The following is a 17,066-nucleotide window of genomic DNA, read 5'->3' as shown; positions in this document are numbered from 1 at the left end:
TATTTTCCTGCCTCCACTGGCCACTGCATTTTGGCTTGTGATCTATGTGAAGCACCAGAGTCCTAAAATGCTTAAAAAGTATGGGTACATGCCATAAACACAAACATAGAATTTAGCTCTATTTTAAGAAGCATCTGCAGCTGACACAATCATCTCAAAGACCAAGACAACTGATCTCATTTGATCTTCATAAATAACCTATGGTTAAACACCATACAAGTTCCTTTAGAACAGGAACTGCTTTTGTCTTTGTACCTACATAGCATCTTCCACATACAGGTGCTCAATAAATGTTAGTTTTACTAAATTGTGGGAAAGAATGGCAAACAGTATCCTCATTTTATAGATAGGAAATGAGCTCTTGCAGAAATGACATGGCTTACCTAGAGTCACATCACTAGAATTGGCAGAGCTAGGATATAAACCAATGTTGCCTCATTTGAATTTCAGTATTCTCTCTACTACAGCTACCCACACAGATCAAAGAGAGCATTTTGTGCTATAAGTGCTTCCAATTAATACTTAGAAATAGTCCAGGACATCTCCTATGTAATGACTAAATTTCCAAAACATAAGAACTAGTCAAAATAATGTTTTAAAAAGCTGCTGTGTATTTGAGTTAATCCCTGTGAACAAAAATTTAGTGTTCTATGGTCTTATTGCCAACAACAACAAAAAAAGCAGCAATCCAATATTTAAATATTTTTAACTTAAAAATGGATACCATGAACTGAAATTCTAATGCTCAGTTTTCCATTTAAATTGAAAAGTCCCAAACACCATGAAGCAAACTGTCATTACTGTTGGAGCTATCCAGGAAAGCAAATCAGCTCCTTTTCATACTAAAATGGGGCCTAAAACCCATTAGCCTTTCTTAAGCACTTAATTTATTACCAATTTAGAGAGTCACAAAAGAGGAAATAAAAGCCATATATAGCAAAACAACAAAACTAGTATTAGAGTAATTTTTTAAAAGCTATTTTTGCCAAACTGATTTTAAACTATTTTCTCTCATACATTCTACATTTCTGGCAATATAGACTACTTGCTCCTCCTCATTTAAAATATTGCATCTCCCATTTTCATTTCAAAAATGCCTCCATACAATGCTCCCCTTCACCACCTCTACTTCCTAGAACCCACAGATTACATTCAAGGATAAACTAAAGGCTATCCTGATCTCCTTTTCTCTCTGTCCCAAACCCCAGAAACTATTTTTATATTTTTTGCATTAAGTAGAACCCAGACTATTTGCGTGAGTGCAGGTATTACTTTCATTTTTTTTCTTTATAGAACCAAAATCTTTATGTCAAGAATGTTACCAATAGAAAGTAAAATTTCTTAAAGGTTTTAATTGACTTTTTTTTTTTTTTTTTGCTGAGGCAATTGGGGTTAAGTGACATGTCCAAGGTCACACAGGTGGGAAGTATAAGTATCTGAGGCCAAATTTGAACTCAAGTCCTTCTGACTTTAGGGCTGGTACTCTCTCCACAGCATCATTTAGCTGCCCCTTTAATTGACTTCTTATGAAACAATTATCCATAATAAGGGAAAAGACAATAGGATCAACAACTATAATATACACAAAGCCTTCAAATGTTACTTTAACATGAATTTGCAACCCTCTCCCTCTAGCAAGCCTAATTAAAACTGCTAATAAAAAGTGTTCATTCATTCAACAGAGGGGCAGCTAGGTGTTCTATTGGATACACTGCTAGACTAAAATCAGAAAGACTCATCTTCACGAGTTCAAATTCAGCATCAAACACTTACTAGCTGGTGATCCTGGACAAGTCACTTAACTGTGCCTCTATTTCCTCACTTATAAAATAAGCTGGTGAAGTAAATAGCAAAACACTCCAGTATCTTTGTCAAGAAAACCTCGAATGGGGTCATGAAGAGTCAAACATAACTGAAATAAATGAACAATAATAGCAAAACATATAATAGGTTCATATTGACTGTGCACAGAGTACCATGTTAGGCATTGGGCAAAGGCAATATTTTAACATAAGATAATTCCTTCCCCCATGAAGTTTAAACCTCAGTAGGAAGACATGGCAGCTAACTATATTGTATAATATTATAATATAATAAGTTCATCAAAGAACTTCTTAAAATAAGAAGTTCTGATCTGAGGGGAAGGTTTGTTTGTTTGTTTGTTTGTTTTAATTGACTGTTTTTTCACAAAAATCAAGGAAAAAATTCATGGAGGAGATTGCAATCTAGTTTAGTTCTAAATGTCAGATGTTCCAGCCAAACCAGATTTTCTCTCTTCTCTACATGTCACTTCATTTCCTTTCTTTCTGTGCCTTTGCACTAGTCTTCCCCACCCCCTTATCTCCCACCCCCATCCAATTCCATGACTGGAATGCAGTTTCTCATCATATCTGCCTCATGGGATCTCTCTAGGATACTGATCAAGTACAACTTTCTACATGAAGTCCTTTCCTGGTTACCCAACTGACAGCACTCTCCCTGACTAACTGACATTTATTTAGCTATTTTATATTTATGTGTATTTATTTTTTTAACTTTTATTTTTATGTGTATTCTCTGTATGTGTATATACACACACACACTCCTCCCCCCCTCTCCTTCCCCTCTCTTCCTCCCTCCCTCCCTCCCTTTCTCTCTCTCTCCCCTCCCCCAACCCCCTAATAGAAGGTAAACTTCTTGAGATGAGGAGTTTGAGATTTAAAAGAGCTGAATATGTCTGTAAGGCAAAATGGTGAGAGACAGAAGATGTGTGATAAAAAAGCAATATTTATTGGAACTTGGTCCTTGTGGATATAGGAGCAAATGGGATCAAAGGCAAGAATAAGAACAGAAGTATCTTTTTCTAAGAAAAGTATCTCATGATAGGAAGAACGAGGGAGGGTGGCTGAAGGAGTCCCTAGCTAAATACCTCAAGGAGGAAAAAGGAAAGGAATTTTGGAAGTCAATAAGGAATGAAATAGAGAATCAATAGGCATCGAGTAAATAGAACTGCCAAACTTCAGCAAGAGCCCAACTGAGGTTAGAAAGGAGATGAAGTAAGTAAGCTTGATTTTTTATTTTAGACAGACTTTTCCAGTGATGTCCAGGAGCCCTAGAACAGAAGAGAAATCAATGCTGAGGATCAAGATTCACAAGTAAGGAACAGAAAGCCATGGAAGCGAAAGATTCTAGGATTAGTGAGCAGAAAGAACAGTCCTTTAGTAAGAGAATTTGTAAGCAAATAGTAATTTCTAATGTTTTCTCCAAATATAATTAAGTGATAAAATTATTTTATCGAGCACACAATCAATCTCAGCACAGTGACAGAAATTGAAATTATTTTTTTAAGTTGTATGAAATAATTCCTATCAACAAAAAACTTAGACACTAGTTGGATTTCATCATTCATTCATAAAGTATCTGTTGACTGTATTTAAGGGGCTATGTGAGGGGCAGTGGAAGATAAAAGTATAAAAAAGACCTTATCTCTTCCTAAAGCAGCTTATATTTTAGAAGGGATCACTTAATTAAAGTTCTCAGCACCTTATTCTTATACTTTCAATTCCTAATATGGAATCAGATAGATCTGAGCTCAAGTACCATCTGTGAATCAGTAGATTCAGTTACTTGTGTAACTGTGGGCCTACACTCTCAGTAATATAAGCAACTCCCTGTTACTGTGCTGTTACAGAGAAAGTGCTGACCTGTCCTGGAAAGAGGGATTTCATCTAAAGGTTTCCCCATACCAATAAAAATTGTAGTTCCAGGGCCTTTCTGAATCTCTATTTGGTCTGTACTCTCTGAACTGCTTGGTCTCAAGGCATTAAATAATAATTCTATTTTTTAATCCCTTAAGTTACAGCCCATTTAGGGAAAACAAGATGTGAAGAAAAATACTGAATTTGGAGTCAGAGTACCAGATTGGAATCCTAGTTTTGTCATTTACTGTGTGACAAATCTCTTAATTTAATCTTTTTGGTCCTCAGCTTCTTCCTTTATAAACTGAGAGGATGACCTACAAAGTCCTTTCCTTTCAGCTCTAAATCACTGATCCATCTACTACCATCTTAGTTCAAGCCTTTGTGACCCTCACCCAGATGACTACAAAAGCCTCCTAATTGGTCTCCCTGCCTCAAATCCCTCATTTCCGTCCATCTACACAAAGCTTCCAAAGCAATTTTTCTTAAGGCTAGTGAGGGGCAACACCCCTACTCACTCAAGTGCAATGACTCTCCATATAAATACCTTTGTTTAGCTTAAGTCCTTCACAACCTGACCCTCACCTATCTTTCTAGCCTCAATGGTCATTATTCTCATTCTTATATGCTGCCATCCAACCACATTGATCTTCTCTGTTCCACTTACTATGACATTTCCTTTCTGATCTGTTTGCTCTGTGGTGGCCATGTTTCATGCCTGATCTCACCTCACAGAATCTCTCTTCCTTTAAGATGTAGCTCAAGCACTATCTCTTATATGATGCCTTTCTTGATCACCCTAACTGCCAGTTCCTTCTCTCTGAAACTATTTCATATTTAACTCCTTTGTATATTTTTGAATTTATTCACTTTCTATTTATATTTTTACTATGATTTGTCCTCAAGACAAATACTCTAAATTCTTACAAATAGGGAATATTTAATTCTCTGTATTTGTAATCATAAATATTTTATAAGCACATAGTAGATATTTGATAAGTATTTGCTAACAGAAGTCATTTGAATAGATTTCTTCATTCTCATCAATGCTACCTCCATATTCCTCTCTGACATATATATTGATATTGATTTTATTATCTCTATTAAACTGTAAATTTTGTGAAGAGCATATACCTATTCTTAAATTCTACCACCACTACTACCTCTAAAGCCCACTTTTCTTTTACTGGGGTTGCTAATGAATAATGAAAAGATAAAAATATAGGTAAAATAGGAGAAAAGAGAAACAATGCCCTATATAATCCAAAGAATGAATAATTAGCTACTGAATAATTGTGGCCTAATTATAATCTGAAACACCAAACCTGCTGGATATGACTACTGAAGCACTATCAACTAAATCAAAATTGATTTGTTCTATCCAAACAAGATGCTACTTAGGCAAATGAGTCACTTGACTCGCTGAAGGAGATTATTCTTTAAAGCTAGGTCAAGTATGCAATATTTTCCCAAAACTCTACAATTCTTAAATAAACTGGCACTATAAGCCTTAATGAAACAGAAATACAGCCTTTTTAGAGTAAATAATGCTAAGTTTTCATTGAAAAAAAATTTTTTTACCCTGATTCATAACTTGTTTTATAAGAAGAGATCAAAATTCAGATATTCATGTTTGGTTTTTTAATATTTCCAAAGAGTCAATGTATATTTCCCTCCACACATATTTTGCTATTGCTTTTTGGGATAGTTATATTATGTAGCTTTAAAGAGGTATTGAAGAAAAGAAAAACTGAAAGCAGGGTGACCAAATAAGAGACTTACAAAAATATAGGAGAAATGAGGAAGGCCCAACCAAAGATGGTAGCCTTGTGAGCAGAATCAAAGGGGCAGATTCAAGAAATATAGACTTGGAAAACTTGTCAAGTGATTGATTATAGAAGATGAGAAAGAAGGGAAAGTTATGCAAAATTTCAAGGTTATCAACCTCAGTAATGGAGAGAAGGGAAATAATCTCAACTGAAGCAGGAAAGTTTAGATGTTGGGTATATCTAAGGGAACTCTTAAAAGTACATGATGATTTAAGCTAAGTAGAACATTTATTCAAACTGTTTTCTCTTGTTTGAACAAGAAGTCATCTGAAATGAGGTACTTAGAACTAAAATTATAAAAAAAATTCATTTCCAATGTTATTATTATTATTATTATTATTATTATTATTAGGGGCTAGTTTTATAAGTGCACCCGGATCACTTTGTCATATGTACATGAACTTTGTACATCTCTAAATGCTTCAGAATGAGTCACACTGTCATCTGAATTTACATTAGAAATAGTCATGTATTCCACCTCCACAGTAACAGTAGAGACAGTAATAAAAATTTCATTGGTATAAGTAAAAAGACTCACAAAAAGTGGGGGAAAGGAATAGTGAAAAATCTTGTTGACTAAAAGTATAATACAAAGAACTTCCCACTTCACATCCCCTACTACTATTACCACTCCCCACTCCCACCAAAATACAAAACATGGTAAAGAGAATCATCTCCAATCAACTTAGATAAACAGATTGAAGTCTAAAAACTGAAAAGCAAGATAACATTTGAATGAAAACATCCTAATTCTAGATTTCCCTATAAGACTTATAATCCATTAAAAATACATATGTGCAAGACAAATATCATACACAAAATATACCATACGTTCTCTTTCTTAGCCATATCCCACCCACATTGGTCAGGGGTTGGAGGATGGGGAAATGTGACAGAATAAAAAAATTATAGAACTAGATGTTACAAAGGACTATTTCACCAATGTGGACATTTCCTCAATTATAATAGATTGTAACCTCTCTAATTGTTAGTATGAAGTCTTTTTAAATTGATGTGGTCAATATAACTTATCTCTTGGTGGCAAATCTTCTGATAATGAGCCTCTCCAAATTTGGTTAGATTGGTTCTGAACAGCAGGTTTAATGTCTCAGATAAGGACATACAGTCTATACTCAACAGATTTTCCAACCTGATAGAACCTAAAAGAACATATGCTCCACTGGAATAGCCTTTGAGAATCCCAAGGTCATCCCCTCTAACCCAGCATAAGCAATAAGGGGTGCCTTTTTGTTGAGGAGGAGTAACATGTTCAATTATCTGGATATCAAGGTTCCTTCCAAAATGGATTTGGGTGAAACAGAGGACTGGGGAGAAAAGGAAGAGGAAGTAACATCAACAAGAGCCTATTTTAGGAATAAGCTCATTGTTCAAATTTTCTTTACCTGTTTTTTGACTGATCGACTACTCATGATTTTCTCTACTACGGGACCCTCTGCATCAACAGATTCCTGAAAAATAAAATATATGAGTCAACTGGAATGCTTTTTTTTTTTTTAAACCAAAAAGATTTTATGCCATTTGCAAACAGGTCAACATTCCATGCTGCTTCCTAATTCACCCCTTCAAATTCAGTACTTGTTAGACATTGATATATGGTAAGTCCAGCTATTACTAAAGTAAGGATCACTGCAAATACGAAGAAAATTAACTCTACAGAGAAGGGGAGAAATACATGTGTTTATTATTTCATAGGTATGTTGTGGTTTAATAATGTGACTCTCACCAGTTCCTAAAGCTAGCAAGTATTAAAAAACTGCAACTGCCAATATAGAATACTCTCCACATGGTTGCAATGGAAAACATGACTTCTTTATCTACATTCATAGGGTAAATGTAGTCATCACTCTACTATTCTAAGCATCTTTTATCTATAGGGATCACATAAAACATTATGTAACAGTTTAACAGTGGCCCTATTACCAAATAAAGCACTGACATGAATTTAACATATTTTTCAATGGGATATCAGTTTGTTAACTAAAGTACAATACTGCTATTAAAAAAAAAAAAAAACTCAAACTTTACAATAATCATTCGTATATTACTATCCCTCATTTTATACAAACTATTTTATCCATCATTTACATTGCACAGAGAATAAAGTAGACCCTGCTGGGTACTACAAGGCTGTAATTTCATAAAGGAGTTCTTATGGTGCCTAACAGCAGGAGACAAGCTTGAGTGGTTTATTAAAGTCATAGAAGCTATAGCACTGAATTCTCAGAGGTAAATTCAGTCTCCTTGTAGCCTAGTTCTGATTTTTTTTCCTCAGCAGAGACCATTAATTCTCCAGAATTGTGTCAAATTACATATCACAGGCTTGTAGAAAAATAAATTTGAGTGAATATAGCTCTTTAAAGGAAACAGCAAAACAACTCAGTTCTCTTAGCACATTACACCACCATTGGAGGAAGACCCCTAAGCTTTAAGTCCAGTCGTCTATTAAACTATTCAGCTTCCACGTAAGGAATTCACAGTTCATCTTCATTTATTTATTCACAACCACAAGCTGACCTGCTGCTCGGACTGTGAGGTGTTTGAAGGGGAGTCTCTCCCAGCAGCATCTGCATCATCTGCCTCCTCATCAGAAATCTTGAACTCCAGGTCTTCTGTGTAACGCTTTCTCTTTACCTGCCTGCTAGAGCGTCTCTTCTAAAAGAAAAGAAAAAAATTAAAAATTACTGATATTCCACATGTGTGTTGAAAGCAAGGAAGAGGGTGGTACATGCTGAGAGTAATTTTGACAAATCATCATTTAAAAATCCAAAGTTCTTGTTCTTGGTTCAATTTTAAATAGTTTCTACAAGATTTTTTTTTTAATCTAAGTTAAACATAGATGAAAATAACATTACTTTTATAATAATTACTGACATTTACATAACACTTAAAAGTTCCAAAGCACTTTCTATACAGTATCTAAGTTGAGCTTCATAACAGCTTGTAGAGTGAATCTTTCAAGTATTATCCCCATTTTAAGGATTAAAAAAAAACAGCCTGACATTGTTTAGTGCATTGCTCAGCATTATGTAGCTTGTAAGTACTTGCAGCATGGATTCAAACCCAGACCTTTTCCCAGCATTCCAATATGGCATATTCATGAATGAAAATAAAGAGTTTGGAGGGTGCAAGCTAAAGAAAAAAGAAAACTTGGATTGGAAATAATGGCATATAGTTTTGAATCGCCACCATATTCTTCTATAACTCATATATAAGAATTTGTTAAGCATGTAGCGAATGGAAAGAACATAACAGTATTGAAACAGGTACTAAATCTCCTCCAAATTGAGTTACTATATCTCTGACAAATATGTCATGACAAATATGTCTATTAAATTCCCAGACTGTTTTTCCACTGGAATGGCAATTCTTCAACACAGCACATCAAGAATGGAACAAACTTTAGATTTGGATATAATGAAGCAGAATCCCTAGATTTAAATTACTTTTTATAATTTCCATACATCCAAACAGAATTGTTACATTTTTATGGATAGAGATAGGTTGACTATAAAATTTAGATGAAGAGTTAGATGCTAAGAATACATTGGAGACTTTCTAGGATTCCACACTATGTGATCACATCTCAATGATTTCTTTTTTTTTTTTTTAATTATAGCACATAAATCTTCTGGAATGGGGTTCCAGAATTAGCTTTCTGTGACATTACACTCTTTCTCAGGGAAACTAAGAAATCCCTTTTCTTAGCAATTTATAGTTTAGAATCACTTATTAAGTAAAATTACTCATAAAAAACTTAGAAATAAATTATATTTACCCCCTCCCCCACCCCTAATTTATCTAAAGTCAATTAATGGGTCAATCACAATGAGAGAATTAGAACTCAAGTCCCAGAGTTTCCACATTATGTAACATGGTACAGTGCTTCTGTGACATTTAATTATATACTCAAAAAGGCATTTATCCAAGGTACTAAAAATTGATTCTTCATCAATTAAAACTTTTGAAATATCTATACTACACTAATGTTTTTAATGTTGTACCTATCACAATGTTGTATCCAATCCTTTTGTAGGGAAGAATGAAATAGAAGAATTTGCTTATTTTTGACAACTGCATCAGTGAAACACTTTAGTTTCATTAGCAACAGAAGGCTTACTCTGTAGAAATGTATTTTAAATGCTTTTAAAAGGTTAACAGGTACAATGGTCATGCTGGAGCGAATAACTAATTGGTTTCCATTATCTCACTACTGTACCATTCTGTGATATTTTCTTCGGAACCAGATATCACTAGATGCAATTTACTAAGATTTAAAAATTACAGTCACAGAATTCAAGAAGTTTAACTTCCACCCTTCACACATGTCACAGGAAGAACCATGATAAACAAGTTGGTAGCATCACTTCCTGAGCAGTATATATGAAGAAAAAGTACTTCTTTGAAAATAGAGATGTCCTTGTGTAGTTATTTTCTTTACTGCTACTATAAATTATTAAATCTATAACTTATTAAAATGCCAACTCAAAGATATGCTTTTAAAAAAAAGTTTAAAAAAGAAAAAAGAAGAAACCACCAAACTTGGTTATATGTTCTAGAACCAAGATATAAAAATGCTAAAAAATTTAATAATGATTCTTTATAGTAAATTAGTATTTTCTGAGAAAATTCCAAGAACAAGTTCTGAATTTTAAAGCAATTTTACTGTTGCATAAAATGTTGTCTTAAATGTCCTAATTAAAAGCAGCATGGTTCAGAAAACACTCAAGTACACAAAATTCAGAATCATTCTTTCACTATAATTTCTCAAGTAAATCTCATTAATCAACTAACCTTGTTAATATCCTTAATAATTTTGTAAAATAAAGGGAAAGCATTTGATTATCCTAAATGAATAATACCATCACTAGATAAGCTATGTTTAAAAAGAAAAAACCTACTGTTTTTTTTTTTCAGATCATCTTAAAGAATATAATTTTGTGAGGTCACAGATAACAGGAAACTTTGCTAAAGAAAAAAAACCAAAGTACTTACAACTCTGCAATGCACCCTGTATCTTATAAGTATTTTATTTCAAATCTCTTAGAGAAAGAAAAAAACAAAAATGAAATGTTTTTCTTTGAAAAATCTTTGAGAATCTATTATATAGTAATGAAAAAGTCACCCAGGTCTCTGGGAGTTGGTTTCTGATTGCAGTAGGACTCCCTGATAACTACTCTTTGATAACTATGATGTCACACAAGATATATTCCAGGGCATCCTGGTAGAACATACTGGCATGATTCCAAGGAACCTAAAAAGGAAATGGTTTCTAGCTGTTGTGTACTGAGTATCTCTCTTAGCCCAATCAATGAAGGCCATGTACCCTGTTTGTGAGAACTAAAATTTCTCATGTTTATTTCAAGGACAATTTTGCAATTGATGCATATGTTATTTCTCAAGAAATAAATGAAAATAACTCAGAAAATTTTATGCTGAACCAATTGTTTAGAAAATAGAAGTCCATTAATTCCCAGATGGCCATTACACAAAAGTGTCTCATAATGAGTCAACAGAAGCTCCTGAGCTAATAACAAATGGCTCTATGTCTAAATTTTTCATATGGTGAAAAGATTACTTCACAAAATTTTAAGAAAGTTAAATCTGATGCACACTAATTTTTATAAGAACTTCTGCCCAAAAACACAAATGATTTTTATAAACCATTAGTCATATTTTAATGCCAAGAATAGGGATAAAAATCACTCAAAAACTCTCAAAAGGAATTTTGGAATTTATTGTGGTGCTTTTTTTAAAATAATTTTTTAAACACCTCTCTAGGCCATGTGAAATTAGGGTTGTGATATCAGAGGATCCCTTAAGTTCCCTTTCTGGGCTTAAGTCCTGTGATCCTATGGCAAAAGCTACAAAATTTTAGTCAGAATGAGTGAGTGGCACACTCCATTCAATCTTGGACTCTGACTTTCAGCTCTCTGAAAATAAGGTCCCAGTCAAAAATAGAGACATCTTAAAAAGGCATCTTTTTAACAAAGATGGAGAGCTTCTGTTGCATCTTATAGCTATCTGAAATTACCAACCACTAATCAACGCATTCATCAGAATAATACTCTTACCTGAACACCTGGGTCATCATCTTCTTCAGGAGGAGGAGATGGTGGTGGAGTTCTTTCTAAATCTGAGTTTTCAGAACCTTCTGTTTTTCCCTTGTTGATTTTTTTCTTCAAAGCACTTGCTTCAGAATCTGGTTTCTTATTACTAGAATTCAAAGTATAGTTCCTTAGTCAGTGTTGGGATTATTTTTTTTTTTTAAAGTTTCTCCCCTGGATACATGCCTCACATTTCCCAGATTAATATTCCCCAAACTATCAACAATAATAAAATAATACAGTATTTTTCTTTTTTGTAAGGAGATACTATAAGATTAAATTCTTGTGGCAAAACTCTATTTTTGAAAATTGTAAATTATTGCCCTAATTTAAAAAAATCACAACAGATGTAAAAAAAGAAAAAAAACCTATAAAATGCATATCCTATATATTTGTTCACCAAGACAAAGAAAAACCTTAATTCATTCTGAGAAATCATATAAAATATCACTGTGTTATCCTAGCTATATATGCTCAATACATTGTGGCATGGAGCCATTCATTAAGAAATAATTTCACTATCAAGTTTTTAAGGTGTCAGAACACCTTTTTTTAAATGATGAGGAAGAAAGGAATGTGATTATCTTCTTCCCTTGCCTTTTGCAGTTGGCTTTAAACACTGCCTATTAGTGTTTTTGCATATTATCAATGTTTTGAAATATATTTATGGTATATGGCATAACATATTAAAGCATAAGAACCACTATTGACTTTATTTTTTTTATTAGCTATTTCACCTTAAAATAATTTTATCAATTTAATTTGTATTGATATTTATTTTTGTTTTATTTTTCTTACTATTAAAACAGTATGCTTTATGCATTGGCACATATTATATTTAAGGTAGAATATTGTTTTTTGAAGCTAGGTTACTGGCAAGATATGCAACAAAATATAGAAATTCCACTGTATGTTTAGAGTAAAGGCTTACAGGATTTGAATGTTACATAGGTCAGCCAACATAAAAATGGATTTTAAGAAAAGAGAATGTAATAAAATTGTTTATCACCAACTAAAGCCACACAGTTCTGTCCGATCTACTTGGTAATTCTTTTTTAAGGTAAATTTAGTTCTAACACTCAACTTCAGTTTCTAGTCTGGCACCAAGACTTCCTAAGATGAGTTATCATTTGTGATAAAATATTTGCAAGAAACTATACTAAGTAGCAACTATTTTTACATCACTACTATACTGCCCAGGAATCCGAATGGTTTTGAAAATGAAAAATTCTCTTTTCAGCCACCTTTAAAAAGTTTTTATTCACGGAAATTGGTAATTTCACAGAAAAGGATGCTGACAATGCACTGAACAGCACTTTTCAACCTCATGGCCCTTAAAAGAAGCAGAGTTCTCTGGATTTTTTAAAAAGTTAACCTCTTATTAAATAAAATTCAATTTCCAAATTATTGTTAATGTAACTACATAAACATCATATGTAGGACTTGCTATCTTTTGGACTACTAGATTAAATGCTGTCAGCTTTTAAAAAGTAGTTATTTGAAAAATAATGCTTCTAAGCCCCCCCCCCTCAAAAAAAAAAATAAACCTTCAAGCATAAGGAAATAATGACACTACAACTTAAAGCAAAACTCTGGAGCACAGCAAAAGACAGGTTAGCCCCCAAAAGAAATTTCAAATCATGATAATGCTTTAAAAAGTTTAATTCCCTGAAAGATTCACATAAACCATAACATTAAAAAAAAAAAAAATAAGAAAATCCATACAACAGTTCCTCTTCCAACTGTCCTAGTGTTTACGCTACACATGGACAGAAGTCTCCCCTACTATGAGGCTCCATTTCCAGCATTTATTTCCGCTCTAACTGCCACAAATTATACAATACTACAGCTGAACACTGGGCCCCTTTCCTTTCATCTGCACGCCAAGAGCAATCAGATTACCCTGGTAACCAGTGGTCACATGATCAGCACCTGCTCTTTTGGCTGGATGCCACTGACTAAAGCCATCTGCTTCCCTCAATCAGCTTTCAAACATTCTCAACACCTGCGCTGCAGTGTTTTGTGGTTTCTTTTATCAAATCAGTGCAAAACTGCTTCCAAAACTTTACATATTTCTCAAATTTGTTTAAATCAAAGGTAAGCCTGTCAAAGAGTTGAACTATTGCCAGGTAAAGTAAGTTGACAGCCTAGTGCTTTTCACTGGTGACCTCACTAAAGCAGAGCAAAGCACACAATTTAATTTAGTAGTAGTTACTGTGCCCTGGTGCACTATCACATATGAGTAACAGGCTTAATGTCTTGAAGAACAGCACAGCCCAAGTTTGATAAAATATCAATTTGCCGAAGGCAGAAAAGTGCTAATGATTCTGCATCTTCTAAGAAGGTTCCGAGGAACCTCCATGATTGTTCAAGTAAAGCAACATTTCTGCAAGTGCTTCTCACATAGAAAATTCAGACAAAGAACGTGCAACTAAGTGAGGCACTGGTAGTAAATCCAACTACTGAAAAATTTCTAAACTCATTAGCCCATAACCTATTGACATTGTACAGAGACTGCGCTCAACATGCTCATCTTCACATCTTCTCATAACATTAGTCAGGATACAAGTAATCCTGCATATGCTAGGACTTTTCACTAGATGTTATTGATATATAAACATGCTTACACATATTTGTATATATGTATTCCCCCAAAGTTAAGAAAACTTAAATATAAAAGGTTTCTGTATGTCTACCAAATCTATTATACCCAAGAAACATATCAAATGATTTTTTAAATCTGAAATTTCATCTTTGAAATTATCAAATGAAATTAATATAGTGTCTCATTTATAGTCAGCAAACCAGAATTTGAAGTTTTGTCCTTAATGTGATATAAGTCAGTTTACCTTATCCCTCTGGGACTTGGTTTCCTTATTTGTAAAATGAAGCAGTTGTACTAAAACATGATTGAGGTCTCTTTCCAGTTCTAAATGTATGACTAACCAACTAAAAGAAAATATACTTCACATTCAGGGTCTCAAGGGTCCAAATATATTCTTGGTTTAGGTTTAATATTTGTTAGTTCAAATTTTTTTATAAAATTTGAAGGAAATGGGAACAAAGTGCATATATAATTAATGAAGGAAAGCTCTAAAAAAAAACAAAAACCAGTATGATACACGAGTGAGAGAAATACTACATGAATAAAACTTCTATCAGTAACAAGACCATATTTGATGGTTTAGGGAATGAACTTCATAGCTCTGTCATCAGCAATCCCACTCATTCTACTAGTTTCTACCCAACTCCTCAAATTTTAATCATTACAAATGGAAAGCAAATTATTTACAAGCATATGTAACCAACCAAAACCACACACTAGAAAATGTACTCATTTCCAAATCCACATTCAAGATTGAAATAGTTATTTCAACAATATTTTACACATTTGAATGATAATCTGGAATGCTTAAATTCAATGTTTATAATTTTAAGGTTATAATATTCAGGCTATTCCATTATCTTTATTATGCAAAGATTAAAATAAGCATGACTATACAAAGAAGAGAACTTTTCCAAATATGTTTGCAAAGAGTTCAAATTAGTTGTAACATATACTATAGAAAAACTATACTGAGGTGTTTGGCATTATTACACTAATAACGACACAGTGGTTTTTCCCACTTCGAACTTCACTGTGATTATCACTAATCTTTGACAATTATCTATTTACTTGGGTAGAGGCTGCAAGCATGGTTGGATGTGTTTCCACTTCAAGAAAAATTAGTTTGTTCTAGTCCTCAATGATGTAAAAAATTACCATGGAATAGTAATAAAGCATCACATAAAAGCATATAGATTTATAATAACATGTAATTTAGATCTAGAAAGAATGGGGTAAAACCTAGCAATTCTAAAATAGAGTAATCATGGCCATTTTTCCAGATCTAACAAAAACTCCTATTTACAAATATCTCCTGTCCCTTTCCCCCCCACACCCTTGGCCCCACCCCTTCCATCTTCTTATCTCCTGTCTGGAAGAAGTGAGCCCTTTTTACCTTTGGGGGAAAAAAAAAAAAAAAACATTTTCAAAGTATGCATTAAGTTTTGAGTCCTGCTTTTTCTTTATGTGTAAAGCTAAGAAGAGAGCTAAATCTGTCAACTTGAACACTAAAAGAAAGCATCTTTTACACACAGTATACTTTTAAAATATTCACAGATGAACTGAATGGGAGAAAATATAAAACCAAATGGGTGATATTCAGCCCCTAATAAGAGGACAACTTGATCTTCAAAAATTGAACAAAGCATACCAAATTTAATTTTCATCATTTTGGAAATCTTTCTCTTCCTGTAACCTAACTTCCATCTTCAAAATCATTTTTGAATGATGGTTTTCATCATAAAAATAATGTCCATAATGGACTCATAGTCCATTGCACATGTGTGTATAGAAATATAAATATATGAGAACACAATAATCTATTAAAAAAAAAACCTATTTTACCTTAGTGTTCATTTCCTAGTCTACCAATAAATTAGCAATCTGTCTTAAAGTTAGTTGTTGCAAGTGGTGGGAATGATATCCTCTTTTATTATTATTATTATATCTCTTGTAAAAGTACCCAAGGTGCTAATCTGCATTGCTCTTGTAGATTTCTTAACAAACAACTAATAACTAATTTCAAGAAAGATTTATGAGAAATCCATTTTAGTAAAATATCTTCATTTCACAAGAAATATATGTAATACATTAATATATTTCATAATTGTATATTTCTCTTCAAAACTTTACTCATATTCTTTGTCAATTTAATCTTCCCTTTCGGAAAGTGAAATGCTCATTTCCACATTGTATGGCACTAACCTGTTACTATATTAGCTTCTATATGTTTTGCTTCTTACCATAATACCTTCTGTAACTTCATTATGGTTTATATCTTCTAAAAATAAGTAAAATGAAATTATAGTCTTCACTTGATCTGTTTCTAACATTATTTTAGGTAATTTAAAAGATATGTAACATGACTCCTCACCACCACGTACAGTTTCATTTTGTAAGCCAGAGAAATTCATGAGTAGAATTGTGAAATTTATATTTAAAACATCATAGAAGAAGAACAAATAATGTTAACAATGACTGCTTAAGTTAATTGTTTCTCTTTGTTTTGACAATGAGAGTCTGTGGTTGCTTCCCCCTCCCCCCATTTTCCTCACTTTTACTGGGACACACTGAAACAACCATTTCAGAACAAAGTGTCTTAAAACATCTGAGAACTCAAGCTTTTACTTCAGTTCCTATGCCTTTCACAGCCAACATATGCATTTTAAGAAAAGGAAGGGAGGGAGGAAGGGAGGAAGGAAGGGAGGAAGGGAGGGAGGAAGGGAGGAAGGAAGGAAAGAAGAAAGGAAGGGAGGGAGGGAGGGAGGAAAAGAGGGAGAAAGGGAAGCAGGGAGACAGAACAGAGCTGGGTTGGGTAGGGCATTGGTGT

The 17,066-nt window shown here is 33.4% G+C and overlaps 1 protein-coding gene across 11 annotated transcripts in view; it reads right to left on the bottom strand.

The window, feature by feature from the left end:
* CHD7 (chromodomain helicase DNA binding protein 7) overlaps positions 1 to 17,066 on the bottom strand; it is a 224,135-nt gene that overhangs the window by 73,183 nt on the left and 133,886 nt on the right. For all 11 annotated transcript variants that reach the window (XM_074278743.1, XM_074278751.1, XM_074278753.1 and 8 more), the window contains 3 exons: positions 11,599 to 11,740; positions 8,042 to 8,179; positions 6,910 to 6,975 (listed from right to left, as the gene is read on the bottom strand). In XM_074278743.1, coding sequence (XP_074134844.1) covers positions 6,910 to 6,975; positions 8,042 to 8,179; positions 11,599 to 11,740 — 346 coding nt within the window. The remainder of the gene's footprint in view (positions 1 to 6,909; positions 6,976 to 8,041; positions 8,180 to 11,598; positions 11,741 to 17,066) is intronic.

Source organism: Sminthopsis crassicaudata, chromosome 1 (assembly GCF_048593235.1).
Source record: "Sminthopsis crassicaudata isolate SCR6 chromosome 1, ASM4859323v1, whole genome shotgun sequence".
NCBI classification, from domain to species: domain Eukaryota; kingdom Metazoa; phylum Chordata; class Mammalia; order Dasyuromorphia; family Dasyuridae; genus Sminthopsis; species Sminthopsis crassicaudata.
Note: the sequence above shows the minus strand (reverse complement) of the source record. Positions and strands in the feature narration are given on the sequence as shown.